This window comes from Genypterus blacodes, unplaced genomic scaffold (assembly GCF_046128005.1).
Source record: "Genypterus blacodes isolate CSIRO-AG114 ecotype Tasmania unplaced genomic scaffold, CSIRO-AGI_Gbla_v1 ptg000029l_1, whole genome shotgun sequence".
Taxonomy (NCBI): domain Eukaryota; kingdom Metazoa; phylum Chordata; class Actinopteri; order Ophidiiformes; family Ophidiidae; genus Genypterus; species Genypterus blacodes.
Window position 1 is genome coordinate 4,060,099 of NW_027466842.1, and position 19,676 is coordinate 4,079,774.

Here is a 19,676-nt window from a genome sequence, read left to right on the forward strand (position 1 = left end):
CTGGACAGAAAAGAGAAAGCTGATGTCCTTCAGCCAAGATGATGGGATGATGACACACAGCAACATCCCAGTGAAAATCGCCCCTCCACCTCTCCTTCATCATCGTGAGGACGCCACAGAGCTCAGGCCCCTCCCACTAATCAATCCAAACTCAGCGCTGGTGGAAACAGACAACAGGAACTTCTCCTGTTATCTGCCATTATGTTGCTGCTCCATTAATGACTTACTGCCATGTTTTATGTACTAACCTGAACTAGGTTTGGGAAAATATAATAATCATTATTTTGACATTATCTAATCAACCAAGACCATTCTAATCAATGCTAATCGCATAAACTTTCTATACATTCGCTCCTTTTCCTATTCTGGGTTATTAAAGCGGCTTTCTCACTACAAATGACTGTTTTCCCACATGTACATAAATGGAATAGCATGTTTACTCATCTTAACATATGACTAGGAATTACAAATTTATGGCAAAAAGACAAAGAAATCTACTCTCTACTTGTGTTTTGTCTTGGGTGGTAACTGACAAACATGATGCACGAGTTAAAGTGCAAGGATATGATGGCATTTGAACCAGATTTGATCTACATTTCAAATTTTTCATCTAAATGAGGACATCACCTCTGAGGCCTGCTGCCTGTGGAGTCGCTCCAAATTTATACTGGTGAACCATCACAAGTTCACAACCAAAAATGGTCCGCTGTAAAATTTGTGCTTTGACTAATATCTGCAGAATGTTCAGGAACATGAATAGAATGTGTTCCAGTGTACAGCGGTGGCCTCGAGAGCCACCAAAGAGCCTGGAATTCAGATATAAAAGCAAAATGTGAAAGACAGGAACATTCTGTTCATTAAGCATAAGAATATTAAAGTTTTCAGGAGCTGTATGAATGGAAGTTTAATCCTTATCATGACCCTACAGTATGTGTGTTACATGAACAAGTATTTGCCTATAAATTCGCTATTTTCTGCTATGTGACCTTTTTTTTCAGAACCCTGAGCTGCCAGCCCTCTGATCAGAGGAGCTGATGCTTTCAACGCTGTGTGAGCCGACCACGATGGAAATGAGACTAGTCGGAGGCCTACTGCTGCTGCGACATGTTTCCCGTTCCCATTTTGCACATCTACAGCGGCCGGTTGATCCCTATGACTGATCACTTCCTGCCAGGTGACCTTGTTAAGAGTGGAAGCAACAGGGTCGATCCCTTTGTCATGTGAAGCAGCACCTCCAGACACTCTCACTGTTTTTCTGGGGCAGAGGGGAAACGGCTATTAGACACTCCTGGGTCTTTATCTTATCGAACAAACTGTCACGAGCAGAACCAGGTCGAATCTTGACAGCCTGACACGTCTGTAATTGCTGGTCAGAGACAAGAAAAGGCGGGAAATTGTCTCATTGTGATGTTATTTTGGTGATTTTTTTCTTCTGGGAGTTTGTGGCTATAATTAAGATCAGACACTTTTCACCTTTTCCCATTTACCTGACAATTTAATGATTGATCTAATGGTGATTTGCTGGGTAGGAAACATTCTAATTTTAATCAAAGCCATCAGGTCCACCTGTGCCATCTGTTTGCCGCAGGATATAATTGACCAATTTTGGATTCCTGATTTGTTTTGTGGGTAAGTTCTTCAAACTGTGATCTTTTTTTTGCTACACACTCGTCACTCAGATTAAGGATTTTAATTGAGCTGGGTGTCCCAGCAGATTCGCTTCTAGCAATTCATTAATACCAAATGGAATGAATGCCGCCAGCGGTGGCCCGGTGGCCTCGTTTTTGATTCCCAATTGGCCGCCATGACACATGTGTGTGTTTTCTTTTAAGTCTGACTTACTTGTACTCTGACACCGTGTGTGTGAGGGAGAGAGCGCGCGCGAGAGAGAGAGAGAGAGGGAGGAAGCAAGCATATGTGCTACCAGAAAATATGTCAGTTGATATGTAGGTGGAAGGAAACCAGGTCATCAGTTACCAGTTCCAGCTGTGGCTGCCACATGGACAAATGATGGGCAAGACAATCTGTTGGGCTGCAAACGTACAGGACTTTGCACATTTTAGTGACAGTTTCAACTGTAACTGTAGAATGACATTATAAGCAGCTACAGAAGCAGAAATGTGAAATCTAGGTTTCAATGCATTACATTACATTACGAGCATTTAGCAGGCGCTTTTATCCAAAGCGACTTACATTACATTACCACCCAGTAAGTTACAGAGGGGGGAGCAATTGAGGGTTCAGTGCCTTGCTCAGGGGCACCTCGACAGGGACTCGAACCAGCAACCCTCCGGTTTCCAAGCGGTGCTTTAATAAATTCACCAAAAACTCTGAGGTAACCTCTTTAAAAAAGAGCATAAACATTCGCTCCAATCATGATTTAGTCTTTTTGTGTGAAATAATCTGACATTTAATATTTTTGGGCCACTGTGATATCAAGGCAGTAAAGTGAGTCAGATGGTATCGTGTCTGTTGTCTGTGATCAGGGAATAAAGGAATGAGATGAAAACGTTCAAATTCACACAGTCCTTGACCTGATCTCTCTCACACACACACACACAAACACATCAGAGGGTAATAAGACAGACATTTCCAAATTCCCATCACACTGTGTCTGTATTCACTGTGGACAAAAGGAGGATGAGATGGGGTTCCTCCGCCCACCAAACTGAACAAGAAGTCTCTGCTGTCTGATCCCTAACTCCTATACTGTTTGCACAACTTCCACACTGACTAATATCTGGGTGAATATCTGTGCATCACCCAGCTTGGTTTAAAGCTATTGGCCAAAATAAGTCATTACAGCGCCACCATCAGGCCAACCGATGTCCTCGGAACAAACTAGCATTACACAAAGGGCACAACACATGACGTGAAAAGGATCTGTCAGTTGCTAGTCTGAGGCTGATACCAACAAGCCGTTTGTTAGGCACTTTCACAGTTAAAGTTTGGAACCACTTAACACAGAGAATTATGTGACGCCTTCATCAAGATCCTCGTTTGCAGTCCCATCATGCTTCAAGTATCATGACAATTATGGAAATTAGAGCATGTGACATCCACAGTGCCACAGCCATTTCATTTACACGTGTGCCAGAACTTCACACGAGCACATGACAGCGACGACAGAAGCAACGCAGGGAATCGAATGGTTGCTTTCATTGTTGTGGGGATTTTTTCACAACCGTCCGTGTCGCTGTTACTGCTTCGGTCTGACCAATCGGAGACATTTTCGCTCCCATTAGTGTCACCCAGTAGGTCTTACAACCATCAGAGAGCATCAACCACTAAGGTGAAGTGGCAGACAAGAATATTGTCACATGAACCAAGTTGTCGTACCTCTGTTGCTTTTGTAGGAATATAGTTGTGTGTTTGCAAGCTGAGGCAACAGAACCCTAATCCCTAACCATATCTCTAAAACATCCTTCTTCATAGCTTTTCTTAACTTCTTCCTCTCCTTTCATATTGACTGCCGGCTAAAACAACACTAAAGACTATGCCGTAATGGAAATAGAGGAGTTAAAAGTAGAGCAAAAGGCACCAGTGTGAAACTGAAAGACAGTTTCGATATTTTGCAAATGTGTGACAGGTCCCCAAGGGGAGGAAGAGACTGACAAAATGCCAAAATATATATATACTATATATAAATATATAAAACGTATTCCACTAAAGCGAGCAGCTGTGCAGTGGTTCAACTCCTGACCCGCTGAACTCTGGGTAAACCTGTCCAACCTGCCTCCATTTAGCTCGCAGACCTGCGCTAACAGGTCTGCAAAAGTGACACCGGCGTTCCTTTTTATGTAAGAGGCAGAGAGAGAGTGAGACAGCCGGATGGATATGACGGAGAGGGAGAGAGAGAGAGAGAGAGAGAGGGAGAAGATGTGGGTGTCAGGTTGAAATGAGATGTCAACACGCCAACAGCAATCTTCCCCCAGCGCTCAAACAGCCGAGCGAGGATTCGCTGCTCAATGGGTTCACTAACAGCGAGGTAAACATATGCACATATCACCCCAGTCTTATGAGGAACAAATTACGTCCATCATTGTGTTTTCTTCCATTCTCTCCATTTGTTTTCCCTCTCCCCCCTTTCTCTCTCGCTCTCCCTCTCTCTCTCGCTTTCATCCATTCTCTTTCAGCTTTTCTGCATAACATCTCCGGAGCTGCATTCACATTTAATTCACAGAGGTCCTGGGGGCGAACCAAAGCAGGTTTTAGACACAACTGCCAATCCACTTATCCGCCCACCTATCGCCGGCTGCACAGCCTTGACAGAGCGCCATTGGAAACACACACATTCTATTGCATTCACACGTGAGGCGGAGGAATATGTATGTTTACACTTAAAACGCGTACAAACACAACACAACCTGAGTCGTGTGGCCGCAGTGTCAGACTGGAGGTGCAGCAGGTAGGGACGCACGCATGGCACAACCGGTGATAGGAGGATGAATGTGCCGAGACAATCAGTGTCTGAAATTAATGTTTTGCTTCAGCAGCCAGCAGCTGCTGGTAAACGAAAAATGAATTCTGTCAAAACTAATTGTGGAATCTGGTGATGTGTGTTAATTTAAAACTTTTCACCCCCTCGTACAGTCAGTCAAGTTTGTAATTCGTCATGCAGCAGAACTGAATTCAAAATTACGACGCATAGTGAGGCAAGACATGCACACGCACACACACACACGCACACACACGCGCACACACACAAAAAGCACTGAAGAAGTTACATTATCTTTTTTGATATTAAAGGGCCATTACACTAAAGAATAGTTAATAACTTAATAGATCTTCTTACTGAATGTCCTTAAAGCAAATATTTAGTTTTAGGAAAAGACAAAAACTATTCTGTAATAGACAACATGGCAAAGGTGCTGGCAGTGGCTCCAGTCCCATTGTGACCCTGCACAGCGTATCTGGTTATACCAAATGGATGAGTGGAAGGATGGATACTTGACTGTAAGCAGAAAAATAACATTTTGTATGTACGAACAGATTTTGCCCCTTAAATAGATCCTTAATCCTGTCAGCAGAGAAACTTTGTACAAGTCTGACTTTGTGCAAAAGTGCCAATCCAAAGTCTGGCTCACAGTTGGATGGAGCACAGTGATATTATTGTCTCCGAAACTTACCGGCCAGTTTGGCAGCTGATTGTTATTCATCTTCATCTGTTATTCATTCTTATTCATCCTCTTAAGACAGACTTTATGAGTATGCTTGGTGGGTAGTAATTTAGCAATCTGTTAAACAACGTTAAAGAGAAAAAGAAAGTTGCGAGCGGGAAGCTGGTTTTGCGGGCGAGTACCCACTGATGTCACTCACCCACTGAGCACGACTATGAAGTCCATCACGTTCCAGCCGTTCCTCAGGTAGGAGCCTTTGTGGAAAACAAACCCCAGGGCCACCAGCTTGATCCCTGCCTCGAAGCAGAAGATTCCAATAAAGTAGGGCTCCGACTTCTCCTGCGGAAAGTCATGCACAAGACTCGGGTCAGCGGTGTTTGGAAAGCTGACTGACAAACTGATAATACAGGGACTGAACTGTTGAACACCGTACACACAATCTAAGCACTGACAAAGGACACAGGTGTAGCCTCCTCACCAGTCTCTTGGCCATGGGCGTCTTGTCCTCTCCTGGGAGATGCTGCTCCAGGGCCAGGACCACACAGTTGGCAGTGATGGTGGCCAGGATCATGTACTCAAATGGTGTAAAGGTCACAAGGTTAAGGGCGGTTTCCAAACGGTTCTGATGATAGCAGCATACATGAGGCTCACAACATCAATCAACCTGATGGTGGCACTTAAACAACAACCTGCACCTTGTCGAATGTAAATCAAACCTGCTCTAATCAATAACTTGTTAAATTTAACCACAGAGCGATTGCGTCATAATTGGAAGACTATTCATATTACATTCCTATTTCACCGTCTATAATTGTCATCAACAGTGTATAAATGGGAACATCAGACATTTAAACACTGTTAAAGGGATGATATGAATTCATTGACTTACTTGCATACAGAATTGCTGTTTGGCAAACAACCACCGAGGCTCAGACGACTGCAGCCAAATTAAAGCGCCAGTGAGTAAATGGTTTCAAAAAACATGGACACAGATTTGTCAAAAATAATGCAGGGTGACTAAATTAAATGTCCATTGTAACAGATTTCCGTACACAAGCTGTTTTAGAAAGAGCCACAAGTTTATCTCCATACTAGACTGGAATGAATAGAGATCATAGGCTTTGGAATATACGCAGTAATGTGACATATACATCAGCGTGGTGCTTTCAAGTGTGTAATACAACAATCTCTGTAAAATTGATCGGAATCTGTCTGTGCAGAACGTTCAGCTAAAAGTGTAACAATCATCTTCTTCGTTACATAATTCACACTCGTCCACGGGTCAATAGCCTAAAAGGTTCAATACACTAAAACTGCTGCCGTCTCTTTATAGAAAAGTCACGTCTTTGTGAAATATCATAAAGTACAGCGGCGGTGTGCCCAGTGGCGCGTGTGTGTGTGTGTGCACTGTTTAGCGGAAAGGGAGAAAAAAAAATCTTTGATGGATGGATGGTTAGATGACAGATGAATTATGGCACAGTTCATATTCTCTTGTATTGGAAGCAGTCTGATAGAGAGATTGCCGTATCCATGGCAACCTGCTGTTAAAAGTGCTTTTCATGAAGAGAGAAAGAGCAGGTTAGGGAGGGAAAGAGTGAGTAATCAAGTCACTTTGGTCCAACTCGAATTACACAAACGGCAGCCATCCGCTTTCACTGCCTGCAGCTGCAACACCGTCTATTACGCAGCCATGTCAACGCTGCTGCTGCTGCTGGAGAAACCAATAGAAACCAATGGAAACTCAAATTACAAACGATGGATCCACAAGGTTCTCCAAATTTGGTGATAATTAGGATTTCAGATGGGTCATTCATCCACACATCCATCCCCCCATCCTCCTCCTGAGGGATCCCACAGTGTCCCCCAGTGCCAGATGGGCGACCAGGAGGCATCGTGACAAAAGCACCTGGGTTGACTCCCTCCTGATGGTCCAAGCACCACGCCCTGTCCCTTAGAGTCCCTAAAAGCCCTGACACATCACGGAAACTCACTCACTACCCACAATCTCATTATCAAGGGAACATTCTCCTTCCTCTTAACTTAATAAAATCCCCTCAAACCCATTGATGCATCCCTAAAATGCATTGTTGTCTTCATTAAAAACACAGCTTCCCTCCTGGAAAGTCGATAAATTGGAGATACAGTACGTCACTTGCAAGTCTCGTCTTTCCTTCATGCGACATCACATTCGGACCACAAACACCAGCTATCACGTTCGCATTATTTCTACTCTCACAGTGTTTCTACAAGTTGTCGAGCATTATGCAACACATCCATCATCGTAGTTTTTCACACAGTGGAACGTGTGTGTGTGGCCCTCAGGGGGCCTGCATATGTGTGACCTGACATGCACTGTATGTGAATGTAAGTGCTTTGACACTTGCGTGTGTGCTTGTGTCTTTCAGTCTCTTGGAGTCCCCATGAGGCAGCTGCTCCTTGTTATTAATTTTCTCGCCTTGAGTGAAATGGTGTCACTAACTCGCAGAGGAGCGCTGGGATGGGTGGCCTCTGGGAGCCACACTGACTCACATCCACAAGTCCACGTTCTTGCAGCTGAAATGAGTGGAAAATGGCTAAACTGGAAAATGCTCAATTACTCTGCCCTATTCGGAAATGAAGACATAAGAATTGTTCCTTTTTCCGGTACAGAACTTGATGCAGGGCCAGTACTCTCTACAAACACATTGTAGTACTCTTTCTTGCAAAATCACCTGTTGCATCCCTATGATTTGTACCTCAAAAGCACAACTATGAACAAATTTGTGGTCTAATTATAAGGGGAAGTTGAAACCGTTTCCGTTTTCCTGTTTGTTGTTGTTGACAAGCCAACCAGTAGGAGTCCAGTAGGAGACCAGGGAGGCAGTAGCTCAGTGGGTAGAGCTTCCGCTTGGGAACCGAAGGGTTGCCGGTTCGAGTCCCTGCTGAGGTGCCCCTGAGCAAGGCACCAAACCCTCAATTGCTCCCCCCTCTGCCAAGGGTGGTAGTGTAATGCAATGTAAGTCGCTTTGGATAAAAGCGTCTGCCAAATGATCGTAATGTAGTGTAGGAGTCACTGTTGTGCACAAACAAAGACATGTTCCCCATCGCCAACACTGCTTATTCTATTATAACACTGGCTTTGGATTGAAACTGGGTACCTGCAGAGTTTAGGAATAGGCTTCCCTTTGTACATCAATCAATGTTTTACCTTAACTGAATTCTGTAATTGCACCTCTAGTTCTAGCTGAATTGTTAATTGTTGTTAATAATAATCACAAACAGCTGCACCTTCATACCAGGTCAAATGCCACAAATATAGGGCAGATTGTGTGCCTATTATACATATTACAGCAGTAGAACCCAGTAACTGAGACATGAGAATAGCGAGGAAACATTTGTGCGGTAGCTTATACATCAAAGCATTTACCGGTGCTGTTGAATCACTGCGAATACGCTTTGCACTCGCAGTCTCAGAACTTGGACGCTGCTCGCAAGATTCTGAGTCTCACCCAATCAATACTCTGACATGTGTTGCTTTTGCAGCCCACAATCCACCACAGTACTACCGGCCAGCTCTCTCCCACATACCTCTGCCTCTGTGATACTGACAGTCACATTACATCGCTTTCAGTGGCCAGCTAGTCTTGACCACTAGCCCCACTCCTACACACCCACAGAGTCTGTGGTTAGGTAACAGCGGGAGACTGGCACGCTTTCGCAGTGAGTGGTGTAAGACAGGAGGAGCTGTGGGTAGCTATGACATTTGAATCATGTTGCTTAACTGATCGTGGTATCAAATGTCTTAATATGTTAATGACTTAGAAGGAAATCGCTGCCAAATGCGCAGTAAATGAAGTAAACAAGCAGCACAGTTGGATTCATGTGTTAATATGATTGTATAAACACATTGCGTGTACTACAGTACATGCACTCATTACATTCATTTGCTGCGGTTACTGACAAAAACGAGTTAAACGATCATCATCATCTGCTGCTCTGTACAGGTGGAGGAGAGAGAAGCAGCTGGCCAGTCCTGCAGCAAGAAACAAACACTGCCTGGTGCGTTTGAACCCACACCTACGTACTCAAGGCCAGGTTCATATTCCAATGAGCACTAAGGCAGCAGAGATGTGCCTACATACCGCCCCCACAGTGAGCAGAGCTGCTTCTAATGATCACCACATGTTAACTTTCAGCTTCCCTGCCGACATCCGAGCACTTGTAGCGCCAAACTAAAGCGCTGCCGGACTTTTGTTTGTGCCCAATTAGAGGGAGATGTTCTTTGAAATCGGCTACGGGATTGAAACAACAGCATTAAAACTCAGGGGGAAGTTACATTAAAACACATATGACACTTAATACTGCCATTTTAAATGTTACACAATAGATATATGGGCTGCTTTGAATCGTCACAGTAATATTCAGGCTTTTCTGAGTGTTAAATCAGGACCATGGACAGCATCAAACTGGCTTCTGAACTTCAGAGGCTGGACCTTGAGCTGTCCAAGGTGCTGAAGATAACAAACACCCGACTTTTCCCAATATATCACTCTTTGTTTTGAAGGATATGGCCACTCAATGATTCTTCTTGCATATTTCCGAATGATGTTGTCCTCTGCGAAAATGAAGAGGGACCTGTTGACGGTGAGGCAGTTCTGCCGGTGGGGGACGGGGTTGTAGAGCGCCATGGTCCGGGCCCTCTGCGCCTTGGCTTGCTTCAGGGACACCGCCGCAGCCGCCGCGTCCTGTGCGTCCCCGTCGCCGCCTCCGCCGCTTCCGCCGCCGCCGCTTCCACCGCAGCCGCCGCGCTCCGGATCCCCGTCTCCGGAGTCCAGCGTGCCGGGAGCGGACTCATCCCCGAACCGAGCCATTCTACAAAGAGACGAGGATTACACCGCCCTGGCTTAGAGTAGCTTTCTTTCCCCCCTTCCTTCCTTCCTCCCTTCCTTCCAAAGAACGAATTCTATGGAAGTTAAGTGAGCGCAAAAAAACCCCGATCCGCCTTTCAATCCAGCGACAGCAGATCTAATCCAGCGCCGAGATACCACAAAAGTTGCATGAGCGGATTCATATCAGTCCATATCCACCGGGGAAAAACGAACTCTGCTCGGTTATTACTCGACAAAAAGCACCGCAACACCAACATCCACTTACTTAAAGGCAATTCAGCCCGTGGAAAGTCCGCATCTGGACAGCATCTGTGTTATCCAGCGCGGTTCGATCGGCGATCAACAACTTTTAACGCGTCTCTGAACTCCACCTCGACATTCTCGGTCAACATCCACGCTCGGTTTGCGCTCCGCGTCTAACCGGATAAACTAACTACTCTGCGCTCACGGAACGGCGGGGTCCGGGGTGGTGGTGGCGGGGGGAGTGGAGGAAGTCTTGGCAAACTTTACGCATCTTCTCCACCTGCGGGTGAACTTGACGGAGGGATGATCCCGGCGAAAAAAAGGGGGAGGGGTAGGGGGGTCGAATTCGGATCTGGCGCCAACTTATTGTCTCCTATTCAAGCCCCTCCAAAAAACTGTGATTGTTTGGAGGGGAGAGAGAAAGAGAGAGAGTTGCTGGAGAGTCGCTCGATCAGTCTCATCAACCTGCGTGGAAATTATCACGCATGAGTCTGGAGCGCGCGGCAGCAGCTCCCTCACGCAGCCCACCCTCCCCTCCACCTCCCCCTCCTCCCCCCTCCCACACCTCATGATGGCGATTTCTTTCAATCCCATCTTGAATGAAAAGCGACGGAGGAGAGGAGAGGAGAGGAGGGGACTTGGGTTTTTTTGTTTCCATAGTAATTCGCGTTTCCTCAGGTCGAGGTACAAAAAAATAACATTAAAGTGTGTTGTGTTGTGTTGTGTTGTGTTGCGTTGCTGAGGTGTTTTGCGGGTGATGTGACCACGTAGAGCTGAGAGTTAAAGAGAGAGAGAGAATAAGGTGTGAAATACATTTAACACAAACAAGCAGGAAAGAAGTGCACATGCAGAAAAGGGCAACATATAGATGATTGACTGAGCACCGAGTCCCTCCCCTGTGTGTGTGTGTGTGTGTGTGTGTGTGTGTGTGTGTGTGTGTGTGTGTGTGTGTGTGTGTGTGTGCGTGTGTCTGGAGTGGAATTGAATGTATACAGCTGACACCCAAAAGCATCCTGGTGATATGATTGGAGACGGAACGTGCACTATTAAAACATTTAAAAACTAGGCCACTGTGCTAATACTGGAGTAAAAGTCAGGAGTAAAAATAGAGCGTGAAATAGATCTTAGGGCTGCTCCCTTTTTGAGAAGAAAGCAGGGTCTTTTTCACACTCGGCGCCACAAGTGAGACCTCATTAGGATCTTCTCTCACTCCATCTGCTGCATCTCCTCTTACTCTTCCTCTCCTCTCCTCTTACTCCTCCTCTTCTCTTCTTCTCTCCTCTCCTCTCCTCGTGCATGTCTTTTCTTAAGGAGGACCGCTTCGCCCCGCCCCTCGAAAACATTGTATTGTTCAATTTTTTTTACGCTAAATAAAGAGAAGAAGAAGAGAAGCGACCCAGTTCAAGTCCAAGTCAGCTGACAGGAATATGACAGTTTGCCCGGGTGCAGCAGGTATCACAGCGTACAGATGGGCAGCGAGTGAGAGGGGATTTTGAGAGAGAGAGAGAGTGGAAATCTGGGGAGGAGGAAGATGGGGAGGGAGAATCGGTTTAACGGGGATCTATGAATAAGCTCCCAAAACTCTGTGACCTCCTCTTCCTCATCTGCACACGCGGGCATGGAGGAGCAGGTGGGTGTGTCGCCTCATGCAAAAGCAGAAGCAGAAGTAGAGCAACACAAAAATGCCACAAAAAAAAACAAGCAAAAAAAAAAAAAGGGGCTTGTTGATTGTTGAACGCAAAAATAGCAGAAGTGTGATAATTGGCGCCTTCGTCCAAATGTACAGTTTGCTGATTGTTGATGTTGAGTATACAGATAGAGTGTGTAAATACAGTATATGTCTCTGTGCTGCTACTCTTCATATCCAATTCCTGGATACACAAATGTGATGATGTGTGTGTTTGTGTGTGTGTAAGGAGCGCACACACACACAAACACACACACACACACACAAATCATCAACGCTGTCCAACAAAAATATTTGTCCATCTCTTCAAACAGTACATATTTCCTATCTGTCTCTGTCTCTCTCTCTCTCTTTCTCTCTCTCTCTCCCTCTTGCTTTGCTGTTGTTTCCATAGCGACATGGCTCGCTTGAATTTCTGCTCCGTTCCTTTCATTCCTGCCAACAAAAGCTACGTTGCACAATAAAGCGAACCTCTTCCTACAGAAATCCATTTCTCCTAAGACTCACCCCCCTCCGCCCCTGACACACACACACACTTACGCACACTTCTGCACACTGACACACACTGACACACACTGACACACACACACACAGGAAGGGTCAACACTGGACATCTTCAAAGAGCAAGCTGACCACGCTGCAGCTCCACACACACTTACGCTGACGATCCACACATTCACACTGTTCTGTATAGACGGGGCCAGGAAATGAAGATGTATGGAGATGACTGAGCTTTTGTTCCTCTCCGGCTCTTGTTGGCAGCCTACTCAAAGACTTCCTAAAATAGAAATGTAATGCACTACAGACACAAAAGTAGAAAAGCTTGTGTAACACGCCGAAGCCTAATCAGTACTTTAAATGAGATGAAAGGGTCGTGATCGGCTGATTACAGGTTAGAATATTACCACGGGGTGTGAGGAAGGATCTGTTTTAAAAAAGAATACAGACACCGCATTAAAAGCCCTGGAAAGCATTTGGTCGCGAATGCAGAAGAAGAAGAAGAAGATAGATGAAGGCAGGGTTACAGGTGACACACACTGCGAGTTAAAACGTTAATGGGCGTACTTTTGTGCCAGAGCTCTGAAGAGCATTTATATAATTGCAGACAGGCTTTCATCCGACGCTGACTGGAGTGGTTTTAGCATTTTATTTTCCTCTCTGTTCCCTAGCAACAGACATCCTCTCATACTGAGTTATGTCAGTTTGATTTCGACCAATAACTGCTGCTGATTTCATCACAGACTTGCGAGACACAATGCCGGTTTTTACCTCAGAGACAAACCGACACTTTTGTGGAACGATTCGCCCCAAAACAGGTGCGGGACATAGCCGGAACGGCGGGACATAGCTTGACTGCGCACACACACACCCACAGATGGATCTCAAAGGAAAGTTGCGTGGCGTGTTGAAACTTTCCTCACAATCTTAAGTCATACGTATGCATTTTGTTGTTTTGCTCTTTCTTCCAGCTTAATCTTAACTGCTAACGCTCCAGTTGAAACCGTTTGTAGTGGAGATCAACACACATCCAAGCTCCCATGCTCAGCTGCATTCACTTTCATCTCCTGCTTTCCTGCTTTCCTCCTCTACTTTGATTCCCTAGCATCCCCTAATGGACAAATAACCACAATACACGCAGTGCTCTGAAAATAACATGCAGCTCCTTCCCACGTTTTTTAAAGCCTTTTAACGTTTTCAGTAACAAACACGTTTTAAAAACATGACAGGATGTCCGGAGAGAAAAAGAGGGAGAAGCCGGAGAATGAGCGACAGAACGTGACAGAACCTCTGACACGGTGGAGTGGACGAGGAGTGGGTGGTGGAGGTGCAGTGGAAGGAGAAGGATGGGGGGGAAGGGGCAGGCGGAGGTATGGTATGGGTGGGTGGGTGGGTATAGGGTGGGGGAGGGAGGGTGCTACGCCGATGGAGCGCCACTCCACATTCGAGTGCCGGGAAGCCGATAATCAAAGCAGCGTGGCCCCCGGAGTTCACCGGCAAGCACCCTCAGCTCCACCGTTAATAACACAATCCAACATCTGATTCAAGCGTTAAAACAATACAATAAAATAAAGAATAAAAGCGACCTCTCGGATGAAAGCGGTGATTCATCAGCGGCACTATTACAACATTGGCATTTGCATATGTTGGTACTATGGGAAACCTACTAGCAGAAGATCACCAAGGGAATTGTGAGTGGAATGTTTTCTGTGTATTTCACCTAAAAGTGGCTTCAAATCAAAGTGCAAACCTGTTCCATTCTGTACATCAAAGCCTCCTGCATTCTCAGTGCTCAGTTCAATATTTCCAGATCATATAGAATAAAGTTGAGGAGCTTTGACTGATGCTCCCCTTCGACGCCTGAAAGGGTTCAACAGTGAATAGTTAAATAAATGTATCTATATTCTTTGACTCGTCTGCGGTGCTTTCTCATCTGTACACACACATCTTAATCTCCTTTGTACTCACTCCCACTCCTTCCTGCGGGCTTGCGGTGTGCTCTGGATTTTGTGAGCCTGGTGCGCCATGATGATGTCTTTCTGCTCCACGAGGCCTCCGCGCCGCCTGAGCATGGCGTGAGGGCTGGCCGACCCCGAGCCCGGATCGGACGAGCCGTCCTCCGCCCCGTAAGGCACGTCGAAGCTGGCGGCTCGAGGCGGCAGCCCCAGGTACTCGGGCAGGGTGCCGGGGACCTGCAGGGAGCAGGAGCGGGACCCCTGGGCCAGGCCGTGACGAGCGACGGGGCTGGACGTCCGCCAGGCCTCAGGCTCGGGGAGAGAGAGGGAGGAATGGACGTGCGCCTCCTCCCCGCCCGGGCCCGAGCTGGATGGAGAGGGGAGGTTGGGGGTGAGGGAGAGGGAGAGCGACTGGTCTGAACTGGTGAGCATCTCTGCACAGGCTGGGTCTCACCATAATGCTACAACTGGAAGCAGAAGAAGCAGAAAAAGATGACTGGATCCACTGAAAACCAACAAACCAACTCTTGATGAAACAAAAAGCCCTTTTCTTCTAAACCGTGCAGGTGAATATCTGAAACAAGTGCCGCTGTTTAACTGCACTCCAACAAGAAGAATCTATGAAAGGAGGCATTTGCATCACAATATAAAAGGAAACTCAGCACAGCTTGTTCTTTCTAATCTTGATCCATTCTCGCACAGCTTTTTCCTCCTGTTTATCGGCACCATTACCTAAAAAGTTATGAACCGATTTTCAAGAAACTTGGTGAGCTGCTTGGACACGGCCCAGGAAGAAACAATTAAGTTTCACCGGTCTGTAATTACCCTACTTTATGTTTTGGCCGATAACGTTTCAACCACAAGTCAGAGAATCAAAATACTAGTCTAGGCTTGGTGAAAGTATCTGCTCCTGTAGTTTCCCATGTTTTGTCTCCAAAACACTGAATAGAATATACCGTATAGCACCCTTTAGGTTCATAACCAGGTACAATACAGTGCACTTTCATGCAAATCTCTACCTTTAAAAAGTCCAATAGTGTATCAGCACAAACACATCGAGTCCCACTGGGGTTGCAAGTGTACCTTCATGAGTTAGTACAGTCATGAGTTATACACTGTGACGTACAAAAAAAATGTACTTCTCCTCTGAAAGTGCGAGAGTGTGTATCTGCGTGTGCATGCGCTCTTCTGTGTCTGACTGAGGCAGAGAAATACGGCAGAGCCAAAGTGGCAAAGCTGAAAAACAGCAGATTTAAGCGACGAAACAAGGCTGTTTCCATCCAGGCAGAGCTGAAGGGAAAGATGAGTGAGTGTGGGGGAGCCGGAGGTTCAGACGCAGTGACTCACTCTTTGGCAGCAGGGGCTCCTCAGACATGAACTTGGACACTGGTCTGAGTTTAGCTGTGCCCACTGGAGACGCTCTAGGGGTCAGCACAGATACAGCTTTACGCCTGCAGGGAGGGCGAACGCAGCTTTTTTTTTTTGCACCTGAGCTCTGGGAGCTCTGACCTCAGCAACCGTCTGAGACTGAGACCTTGTGTCATCAATCAGTTGGAGGAAAATCAATGCCGAGGCAGCTTTGCGAACAGAAACGTACAGCGATGTGATGGAGCTTTCTGACTTCTGACTCTGGAAATCAATAAGCTGCTTCTTAAACAGACATTAATCCATGACAGAGAGGAAGAGTCCGTCACTGTATCTCTACATCAAAGTCATAACACTTTTTATCCCTATTACAAGTAACACATTTCAGCTCCTGACTGTGATTTCGCTTAATTAGTGCAGCCACTGTAAAGCTACCGGAACAACAAACCCGCTCATCTAATTTGTGCGTGTCAGATGCAGGTCGGTAATCATTAGAAAAATATACATTAAACAGCCTATTAAGATGTATCGCTAATTAGGATGCTGTCTATTCTTCTTTCTTCTTCTCCTGGAGTTCAACTGTTTCTCTGACGCACGTAAATAATGAGAAGAAGCAGAAGAAGAAGAAAAATAGCACCCGGATCAGACAAAACAAGTAGAAACAGATACGAAAAGGAGAAAGATTAACGTAGCAAACAAGAAACAGGAAACAGACATTTAATTAAACTAATAACAGGATTAATAAGTGTTACCTTGAAGTGACGTGCGCCTCTTCATCGTCAAGAATCGACCCCCCCTACACCCCCCCACCCAAAAATGGAACCTCTCAGTGTAAGTTTGGTGTTTTTTTGGAAGCGAGGATTCCTTGAGTGCTTGAGTCGCCGCTGCGTGTCTGTGAATACGGCAGGATGAGCGTAAATAGGAGCGAGGAACCGAGGAGCGAAGCGCGGGTACGATGCCAATCATCTTCCGCCGCCGTGCCCGCGGTGTGAGTCAGTTTACGCTCCGGTATAAATAGCAGCGCCTTTAAACTTCATCTTCAGCTGCATCGGGGAGTTAATTGAAGTGTCGGTTTAATTGCGAATGCGCTAGTTGTCAACGGTTAGCCCCGGGAAGTTGTTTACCTTCACCGGAGACCAGATGAGTTTTTAGATCAATGCAACAGGTCGTGTGTGTGTGTGTCTGTGTGTGTGTGTGGGGGGGTTTGGGAGAGAGAGAGTGTGCGTGTGCGACTCAGACACGATTACCACTAGATGGTGGACTATCCAAACGAGACTCTTTTACACACACACATACACACACATACGCGCGCGAACGACTGACTCAGTGCACATGCAGTGGGAGGTTGCGTTCACTGTTTCTCTGTTTGTATGTCTGTCAGCAGCATATCACACAGATTACTAATCAAGATAAAAGACGGTTTTCAATGAAACTTGGTGGGCAGGTTAGACACGATCCAGAGAAGAACCTGTTAAATGTTTTGGTACCGTTCGGTCCGATAGTGGCGATGTTTTGGCCTCTAAACTTCTGAGACACGGATTCACCAATTATCCAGTATTTGGCTCTAAATGCGTCCATGCATATAGGCCACGCCCACTTGTAGCTAATTAATTTTCTCTTTTCTCCTTCCTCCTACATTTGTGTGTGAATTGTAACAACATTTTTCAGTCGTACAGTTGTAAGAGAGAACAGTAAGTAATTGCTTTCGATGTTCTTTACAAATTATGCAAATGTTTAGAACAAAAAGCTATTGTTACAACACAAAAATGTATGAATATGCAAATATGACAGCATCTATTTTGGTTACACTCCTCTGTGAAGACACACACACACAAGTACGCACACACAAAATATCAGATATTGATTCTTACCATGTTTGCCTGCCCATGACTGAAATCATGCTTGTACTCGCCCATCACAGCTCAGACGAAGATCAGAGAAGTCTTCCTCCTTCTATTGACAAACTGCACACATTCAGCGCCTGAAGAGGACAGAAGCACAGATTTAGGAGTGGAGAGGAGCACAGTGAGGTGAGGTCCATCCCTCTATCAAACGAATGGAAAGATGCACAAACTAAGATTACAATTTGCGAGTGCAAAGGCAGAATGTCAATTTTTGGTGGTAAATGTGACTTTAAGAGCTCACAGAGAGCAATTCTATTGGTATAAAGCACTGAATCGGCCTGTCATGATTTGTCAATAGAGCATTCACAAAATGTGGGACATGTGCCACTCAATCTCAATCCCTTTGTAAGGGTTTGCTGGGTGTAAATGGCACCTCTTGCATCTTTACGTCATAATGTGCATCCAGTTATATGAAGGTAGTATGCAGAACAACAAATGTTGCAAAACAGCTTGTAATAAAATGTATTATTAGCCAAGGAAATGGTCCACATCATGAAGACAAAGCTCAATTTTATCACGGAGAACAAAGATCAGGCTCTCCGTATCAACAATCAACAAAACAGTCCGAGCTTTTACACCGAGTCTCTGCCTGTGCTGTACGTTCATGCAGCATGTCTGAGGAAATCTGTGTCCTGCATGTTAGAACAGGAAAGGCAGATTGGCGTGTTCGACACACACAAACATAATTGGCGGCGCTGCACTGCAAAACAGTGGGGTGCAGCATATAAGCAGGGGACAAACACACAATTGATTGCTAAGTATAACCTGTTAAATCAGGTGCAGTATACAGTTGAGTTAAAGCATAACATTGCATGCTGTGTGCTTTAATAATCCACCACAGCGCTGGTTCAGTATCCTTATATCCTAAAGCTTCGGGGGGAAATCTGATGCTTGTAGGCATGACAAATGTTCCATACACTGGAAAAGCTGTATCTATGATTGGCTCTTATTGCACGATGAATGTATATCCATTTTGCCAAGAAAACACGTGACACGTCACACACATGGAAGTATAAACGATTTAGCATTCACACGAGCACACAATCTAATGGTAACAAGTAGGAGGCGATGTATTATTGTGACCTCTCACCTTTGGTATTAAGAGGATTATTGTCTCTTTTGTCTCCTTACTAAGCAGACTCCGTAGATCAAAATTGCTTTTCAAACCCCTCCAAGGTGTCGACAATCAAACCTGACCTGCAATCATCAAACTAAAGCCAAGGACGTGTACATGCTGTGATTAAAACAGAGTCATCGTGGTCCATGTAGTTAATTAAAAGGTCATTTGTGCTAATTTTTAACCAATCCTATTGTTCCCTGAGCGAGGGAAGGAGGGTTTGCAGTGGGACCGGGAGGAGAGAAGGGAACCATCTGCCACCAACAGTGAAAGGAAATGGAAGATTTCAATTCTCCATATGTCCCACACCCAGAATAAATGAAATCCCACGCTATCTAAATTTATATACTTTTTGTCCTGACATTGATCTAGATCTGTCTTTATTTGGGTCACTTTCACGTTTTAGGGGTCCTCAGATCAGACGGTTTGTAATAGAAGAGATTATTCCTTTTTAAATGGATTTCTGTAATCTCGAAGGACGTCGTCTCAGGGTGCAGGTAGATAGTCTAAGGAAGAGAAACTGCTGCCGTTTGGGATAAAAGAATCACGTGTGTGTCTGTGTAAGTGTGTGGGGGGGACCCGGGGGTTGATGTTGCATGCTGTTGGGTGCAAAAAGACAGTTGGTAGTAAATGGTGGCAAATTAAATCCGGTCTGGCATGAGAGGCTGGCCTGAGGGTGAACATCAGATTCACTCTCCCTGCTCGATGCCTCAGACTCCGGTTTGCTCTCACGTGAAGGTGTTTGTGCCGCAGATTCAGCCGCAACCTGCACTTTTTGGGGCTGCGAGAGACGAGGGAAGCCACAGATGAAATAGATCTGAGTCACGCTGTTATTAGGCCATCTGTTGTTTAGATCTTAAGTTCTTTTCTGTGGAGTTCACAGTTTGTTTTGTCTTGTGTTCTTTCCCACATTAATACA

At 45.5% G+C, this 19,676-nt stretch overlaps 1 protein-coding gene across 1 annotated transcript in view; it reads right to left on the reverse strand.

Moving 5' to 3' along the window:
* cacna1eb (calcium channel, voltage-dependent, R type, alpha 1E subunit b) overlaps positions 1-9,971 on the reverse strand; it is a 35,510-nt gene extending 25,539 nt beyond the window's left edge. The window contains exons 1-3 of the mRNA XM_076144580.1: positions 9,669-9,971; positions 5,599-5,704; positions 5,320-5,459 (exon numbers count right to left, since the gene is read on the reverse strand). Of these exons, the coding sequence (XP_076000695.1) occupies positions 5,320-5,459; positions 5,599-5,704; positions 9,669-9,970 (548 nt within the window). The 5' untranslated portion in view covers position 9,971. The remainder of the gene's footprint in view (positions 1-5,319; positions 5,460-5,598; positions 5,705-9,668) is intronic.
* Between the last annotated feature and the right edge of the window lie 9,705 nt (positions 9,972-19,676).